The sequence below is a fragment of the Mus caroli genome, chromosome 9 (genome assembly GCF_900094665.2).
Source record: "Mus caroli chromosome 9, CAROLI_EIJ_v1.1, whole genome shotgun sequence".
In the NCBI taxonomy this organism is placed as follows: Eukaryota; Metazoa; Chordata; class Mammalia; order Rodentia; family Muridae; genus Mus; species Mus caroli.
The window spans coordinates 91459315-91466701 of NC_034578.1; the positions used below are offsets into that span (position 1 = coordinate 91459315).

The 7387-nt window shown below is 43.7% G+C and overlaps 1 protein-coding gene across 1 annotated transcript in view; it reads left to right on the forward strand.

Moving 5' to 3' along the window:
• The first annotated feature begins 2914 nt into the window (after window positions 1-2914).
• Atr (ATR serine/threonine kinase) overlaps window positions 2915-7387 on the forward strand; it is a 92243-nt gene continuing 87770 nt past the window's right edge. The window contains exons 1-2 of the mRNA XM_029481984.1: window positions 2915-3048; window positions 6340-6452. Coding sequence (XP_029337844.1) covers window positions 2990-3048; window positions 6340-6452 — 172 coding nt within the window. The 5' untranslated portion in view covers window positions 2915-2989. The remainder of the gene's footprint in view (window positions 3049-6339; window positions 6453-7387) is intronic.

The following is a 7387-nucleotide window of genomic DNA, read 5'->3' on the forward strand; positions in this document are numbered from 1 at the left end:
AGCAATCTAGACTGGCAAATCGTATAAGAAGAAAAAACGGGGTGACCAGTCTCTGTTGGGCTTAGCCATCTGAAAGCCATGAGAGGAGGGAAGGTGGACCCAGGAGAAAGGCACTGAGAGCTTTATTAAGACAGTTATTAANTCCACAGGCAGAACAGCTGGGGTCTAAGGGAAGAGGCTTCAGTCCCGAGCATACAAAGCCAAGCCAGNGCCCATTCTTAAAGGTTTCTAAGGGAGGGTGTGATCCTTGCACTCTGAGGAAGCAGGCTTAGTTAATAGATGACCTGTGCTGCGGGACGTGGATGACAGGAGTCAAGGAGACACTGGCTAGGAGAATGGGCTGGTTAATGTGTGACATTAGTCAAGCTGCCTTGACCCCTGGGCAGCAGTGAGGTGGTGAGATGAGGCCATTGCTTTTTATGAGTGCTGTGAGGACAGAGGCATGCAGGCTTGTGAGACTCTTGACCGCAGCTAGGTGCGCCTGTCAGTTCCTTACAGCAGCTTTGAAAGGAGAGAAAGATTTCAGGGGTGTGATCCCAGTCCGTGGGGCTGCTTCCAAGATCATCTGGAAGGTCTGTCTAGGTGTCTGTCTAGCATAAAGGAAGGCATGAGTCTTGGTTGCTGTTATGTTGCTGGAAAAAGAAACACTATGACCAAGGCCACTTAGAGATTAACAGTTTATTGGAGGCTTGCTTACAGTTTCAGAGGGTTGGAATCCATGACCCTTATGGCAGAGACCAAAGCAACAGGCAGGCAGACATGGTGCTGGACATTAGTGGANTGCTTACATCTTGATCCACAAGCACAGGACAGAGGGAAGAGAGAAGAGTGAATGGGGAGACAGGGAGGACGGGGAGGGAAGAGAAGGAAGAGGAAGAGGGAGAGAGAAAAAAGTAATTGGGAATGGCATTGGCTTTTGACATCTAAAAGCCCACCTGCCCCCACTCCTAGTGACACTCCTCCTNCAACGATCCTTCCTAAACAGTTCCACCAACTGGGGATGCCAAGCATTCAAATAGATGAGCCTCTGGGGGTCATNCTCCTTCAAACCACCATACCACGAGTCTGAGCTCCAGCTCTATGTAAACTAAATATAGAGGCGCATGCCTGTAATCCCAGTACCCAGAAGGTGGGATGAAGATCAGCAGTTCAAGGTCATCCTCAGCTACATAGTAAGCTCAAGGCCAGCCTGGGCTATGGGGGACCCAATCTCAATAAGCAACAACAGCAGCAGCAACAGGAGAAAAAGAGAAACTGTTGGTGATTCTGGGGAGAATTAGGGCAGGGATGGGGAGGGACACAGGGGCAGAGTATACTAAATACTGGGTTAGGACTGAATGGGAGATGAAAATAGAATCAGCCTTACGAAAAATTCTTCTGCAGAGTTTGGCAGAGATAAAGAGTCCTCAGAGGGAGGACTGACACTAGCCTTGGCATCTGCCTCTCGTTTATTGGTATATCACTAACGCTGTCCAGATAAATGGCTGCCAGCTTCCTTTCATTCTGATTTGCACCCCCCTCCAAATTCAAGGGTAGCTTTGACTAGCTCTTGTTATTGTTTCAGACTGTGCCTCACCATGTAACCTAAGGCNGCTTAAACTGGTTACCATGCTGCCTCCGCCTCTAAAGTGCTAGAATTATAGCCATGTAGTGCTGTGGGCAGCTTATTGTCACTCTGTGACAATAAGAGAACTATTGGGGAGAACTATCAGTACCTCCCCACCACTTACTGACACTGGGTGATGATGCTGTCCCTCAGTTGTGTTGGATCACATTCACAGATATCCTAGGACATATGTGGACTACCCATGGTGGCCCACCAACAGCACTGGGAGGAGAAGGGGGTGGTATTGGAATGTAAAGTGAAAAACAAATAATTGTTTCAAAAATTGCTTTTTGGATTAAATTGCCAGAGCTCTGCTGTTTGGGGTCCTGCACTTCAGAGCTGCAGTGCTCCTCAGTGNTGAATGACATACTGGGTTGTTTTTGTTGNTGGTGGTGNTAGTGGCTTTTGGTTTTGTTTTGTTTTTTGAGACAGGGTTCCCCTGTATCCCAGACTGCCCTTGAGCTCATTCTAGAGCTAAGGATGGCTTTGAACTCTTGATCCTTCTGCCTCTATACCCAAAGTAAGGGGATTGTAGGCATGTGCAACTATGCCTTCTTTTTTAAAATCGTTTAAATGTAGTTTGCTTAGTACTCTAGGTCCTCTGTGCCCGGAGCCTCACGAGCTAGGTCCGTGCTCTTCCACTGGGCTGTGCCCTCAGCTCTGTCATTATTGTCATCTTTCTCAACATGATTTAAAAATAGCTAGCTTTTCTTACTTTTTAGCAGGTACACTAGTTTTCAGAGTTGCCTGTCCTATGTTAGGTTTCTATTGCTGTGATGGAACACGATGATGGAAAGTGACTTGGGGAGGAAAGGGTTTGCTTCAGCTTACAGTTCCTCGTCACAGGGCATCACTGAAGGAAACGGGGCAAAGGGATGGGTGTTCAAAGTACAGCAGGTTCCAAACTTGCAGTCAGAGCGCATCTGGCTGCCATTCCACCACTTTTTAATTTTATTTTTGGAGGTTGTATCAATGATTACCCTTGTGCCCTAAACAGCAAATGTAAGGATTACTGCATGGCCTTACCTAGTTAAATATGTCATTCTAACATAGTGAAATATCTAACTTTGTTGGGTCGTCAGGTNCCTCTCCGACCCAGATCCTGGCGTACGGCTTCGTTGAGCATCCAGGTTTGAGCAAAAAGTACNGGCGGAGTAGGTCACGCACTCGCCNGGGAGGGAAAGTGGGCGGGCACATCCGCTATCGGTTCCGCCCCCATCGCTTCTGGGATTTCCCCAGGGACCCAACCGCAACCCAGAGCGGCTTCCGGGAGGAGTTTTGGACCTCGCGGGGCCCCGTTGACGCTCCGCCCTCTCCTCTGGAGGCGACTGTGGAGAAGCCCGGCGCCGGCGGCGGCTCTTTTGAGAGCCGCTCGGTGTCACCATGGGCGACCACGGGCTGGAGCTGGCGTCCATGATCCCCGCCCTGCGGGAGTTGGCCAGGTAGGGCCGCGCGTCGTCGCCAGCTTCGAGTCGCCGGGTCTCCTCGGCCCGCGCCGCGGCCTGTGGGAGTCGTTCCCTCCCTCACAGTGGCAGTGGCAGTTGGCCGGAGCGCGGTGGCGACCCACGTGCCGGGGTGACCGTGGCAGCCGCGGCTCCGCTCGCGGGGAGCCCGTCCACGCGAGCTGCTTCCCTCTTGGCCTCGAGAAGGGTCTCTTCTGGCCATCTTACCACACTCGTTCGCTTCCCGAAAACTTTCCCCGGGTCCTGGTCCTTTGGTCGTTGTTGACGGAATCCATTGGCTGAGGTTTTGTTTGGGAATCACGGNCCGGCTTCTGAGGGAAGCGCGGCGGTTTCTCCTCCGAGAGAGGCCGAGCGTCGGCCAGCCCGCTACTCTAGTCGGAAGTCCCCGGAACTGGCCACGGGTCCACGGAGTCCAACGTGCACAGCGTCCCCCAAACTAAAACACGCGTTGGTGTCCATCTGCAGTTGCCTCTTTGAGGCTCGCCGCCTTCAATCCTAGAATTTGGGTGGCAGAGGCGCCCCTAGGCCAGCCAGGACTTAATAGTGAGACCTTGCCTCAGGAAAAACAAAGACAAGAGAAAAAAGGGGTGGGGGGAAGCAAACCCCTTGTTTCTGTCAAACTCGAGAGTCAGAGGAGAACCGGGTTCCAATCAGAAGTTAGCGCTTGCCACGCCCCTCCTGCGCTCGTAGGTTTCCCTCTGCCGCCATTGAGTTGAGTTCTCAAGTCGGTAATCTCAGGCTGGAAAGTTTTCACGTAGAGTTAGTGCTGACCCTAAGTCTGTGAGCTATCAGTTTTCTTTTAGTTTTGCACCGCAGCGATGTTCATTTCCTCCTGTTGGCCATACCAAAAACCGAAAACCTAAATTAGAGGATAAATGAAAAGACCACATTTGTACTGTCTGAAGGTTTTGTTTGTTTTACTTTGCATGAATGTGGCAAATAGACTTTGTGGGGGCAAAAAAAATCATTAAAAATTTGAATTTAGTAATTTCTGTCTTTCTAAAAGTATATGAGATAAAGTGGTGATTTTGGAAAACTGATAATACAAATTTTGTCATCATCACTGAAATTCTGGAAGGCAGGGACCAACACCTGAGGNTGTTCCCTGTCCTTAACTCATGTACCATGCCACAAGAACCNATATTCTTATGTACATACATACATATATACCTCACATGCACATACAGACTTTTTAAAAAATGATTAAAAATTTAAGTTTAACAGCTATTAATATATTAAAAACTTACATAACTCAACAATAAAAAAGTTTGATGAAAAAAAATGAATAAGGAAATTGAGAAGATTTTTCTCCAGAGAGAATATAAAATAGCTAGTAAGTAAAGGAAAACATAGATGTTTGATATGATTAATAGTAAGGGAGACAAATCCAAACCACAAGGAAGTTGGTGTGATGACTTGGGAGGCCAAGACAAGAGGCTCACTGAGTTTGAGGACAGCTTGAGCTATCAAGGTATTAAAAGGGGCTCTATAGTGAGAGCTTGTCTCAACCCTCCTCAAAAACAAAACAAGGAGATTCCATTTCAGACCATTACAATAACTATTGATATGTAAAAGAAATGGTAAGGATATGGGGGAAATTGGACCCTATGGTACATTATTAGTAGAGAAGTAAAATAGTGTAACTTAACAAATGTGAAGTAGAANGAAGGTGCTACTAAAGGAGGAGGGTAAGTAGAGTTACCTCATAACCTGGCAATTCTTATATAATATATACCCAAAAGAATTTATAACAGGGATTTGAACATATATGTTTACACTTTTGCTCATCATAGCATTGATATTCACAATAGCTCAGTGGTGGAAGCAAATGTTCAACAGATGAGTAGACATAACCCTCCCAAACGTGGCATAAACGTGGTATTATTCAGTACGATGAGGAAAGACATTCTAATATGCTACAACAAAGCCAGTGAGTTTCAACCTGTAGGTAAACCCCTCTTTCCAAAAATATATACATTAGAAACCTTAAAATAGTCAAGCTCATGAAGATAAAATAGTGGAATGAATATTGCCAGGGAATAAACGAGGAGAAATGGTAAATTATTGCTTATTAGGTGTAGAGTTGCTCTTTGGGAAGGTTGAAAAGTTCTTTACATGAGTGGTAGTAATGTTGTGCTGAACTTAACTCTATAGAAATATATACACTTTAAAATCATGAAATAGTAAACATTATATAATTTATATTTTATCAAAATAAAACCAAAAGATGTTTTCTAAAATTGATCTGATCTTGGTCAGTGTTCCTTTTGTGAAATTCCAACCTTTGTGGCATTTAGAATAAACCTCAGTTTTTCTGTGTCTCCTTACAGCTCTTGTAGCTAGCCTAGGTGTGTCTCTGGCCTTATTNATCACAATTGCATTTATATCCCAGGCTTCCACTAATCTGAGCTGTGTGATCTCCAGTGATTTAACTTCTAGAGCATCCTTAGATCCAAATTAGACTTAGTAAAAATAAAAAATAAAAAAACAAAACAAAAAAAAAACAAATTAGGCTTAGTATCTTATCTTGTTTTATAGGGTTTGTGTTAGCTCATTATATCCAAATATTATCACATTCATATGTAACTCATATAAGATGATTAATGCAACATTAATTCTTTTGTCCAAGTATGAGTAATCCAATATGTATTTTATATACATCTTAATTTTGGAATAACCTTCTATTCAAGTATTAAATAATCACATGTGGCTAATAGCTGCCATTTTGAGCTGCACATTTCTAAAATATGAAGGTTAGATGTCTGCACTGGCATTTAAGACTTTCCCCGCCCCAAATTAGTAATATCTTTAGATTTTCACTTTTAACAAGTATAATACTGTCTATTGTAACATTTAAACCAATCATATTTGGTAGGTTCAAATTTAGAGAGCTTTCGTACAAATTGAAAAGTAGGTCCTTTTAAAGATTAAATGCTCTTTGCTGGATTAGTTTGTAGAGACAGAATTTCTCTAAATAGCTTATGCTGGCCTAGAATCACTGGCCTTCTGCCTCAGCTTCCAATAGGTATGTGCCACCATGCCTCTAATAAAACATTTTTCCATTNATTTATTTATTGGGAGGGAGGGTCACACACATCACAGTTCATGTGGAGACCAGAGGATAACTCATGGGAGTTGGTTCTCTCTTTCCACTCTATCAGTCCTGGGGACGGAACTAAGGTCAGGCTTGGCAGCATGTGCCTTTACCTGCTAAGCCATCTTGCTCACTCCCATAGTGCCTCTTTTAACAAGCTTTACTTTGTATTTCAGTGCTACTCCAGAAGAATATAACACTGTTGTACAGAAACCAAGACAGATTCTCTGCCAGTTCATTGACAGAATACTTACAGATGTCAATGTTGGTAAGAGGGAATTATTTCTTCCATGAACTTCAATGGTTTTCCATGTAACATTGTACTACCTGTTTTTCCTTTAGGCAGTTTTAGTCAGAGTTAGTTTTTGTTATAGATAGTAATTTCGAGCAAGTTGGTACTCAGTATTGCTTATTACTTAAAACATAATGTAATTTAGACTTTAAAATCAAGGGTGTGTTTCTATTATTCCATGATTTTCTACTGGCTTCCTAGAATTCTTTAATGTNTTAGCTATAAAACATTTGACGGGGTCCAATCATATGGGCTTTATCAACAACTTGCAAAAAAAAAAAAAAGTAAGATTTGGTACCAACACATTTTGTGATTTATTATAACCATTTAAACTTTGTTCTTTTCAGTCTACGAAGTCATAGGTTTCTAAAGTGAGAGCAGAGGACTATGTACACTTGTGAGACATGGTCTCCTCTGGCTCTCCCTCTGTTTCGACCACTTGTCTTTCCCTCAGCCATAGGAATTCCTTCATGCTATCTTTCCAGAATTGTTTGATTTTTATCCTGAATTACCAAGTCAAACTACTATTTTTAATTTTTTGACATCTTCACCAGATTATTGTTTTTGTTTTGTTTTATCTTAAGCATGGTGCCTGTCATCTTACAGGCCTATATTACAAATGTTTGCAGAATGGGCTATATTATAGATGAATGTATATGGTTATCAGACATTAAAAATTAAGTGGTAGGCTGGAAAGATGACTCAGACATTAAACTTGCTGCCTTTAAATTCCCACCACAATCTTAAAAAGCAACTGCAGCAATGCACACCTGTGATTGCTGCAATTCTCACAGTAGATCTGTGGAGCTTCCTGGTCCAGCCAGTCAGCCGGATGTGGTGGCGCACGCCTTTGATCCCAGCACTTGGGAGGCAGAGGCAGGCAGATTTCTGAGTTCGAGGCCAGCCTGGTCTACAAAGTGAGTTCCAGGACA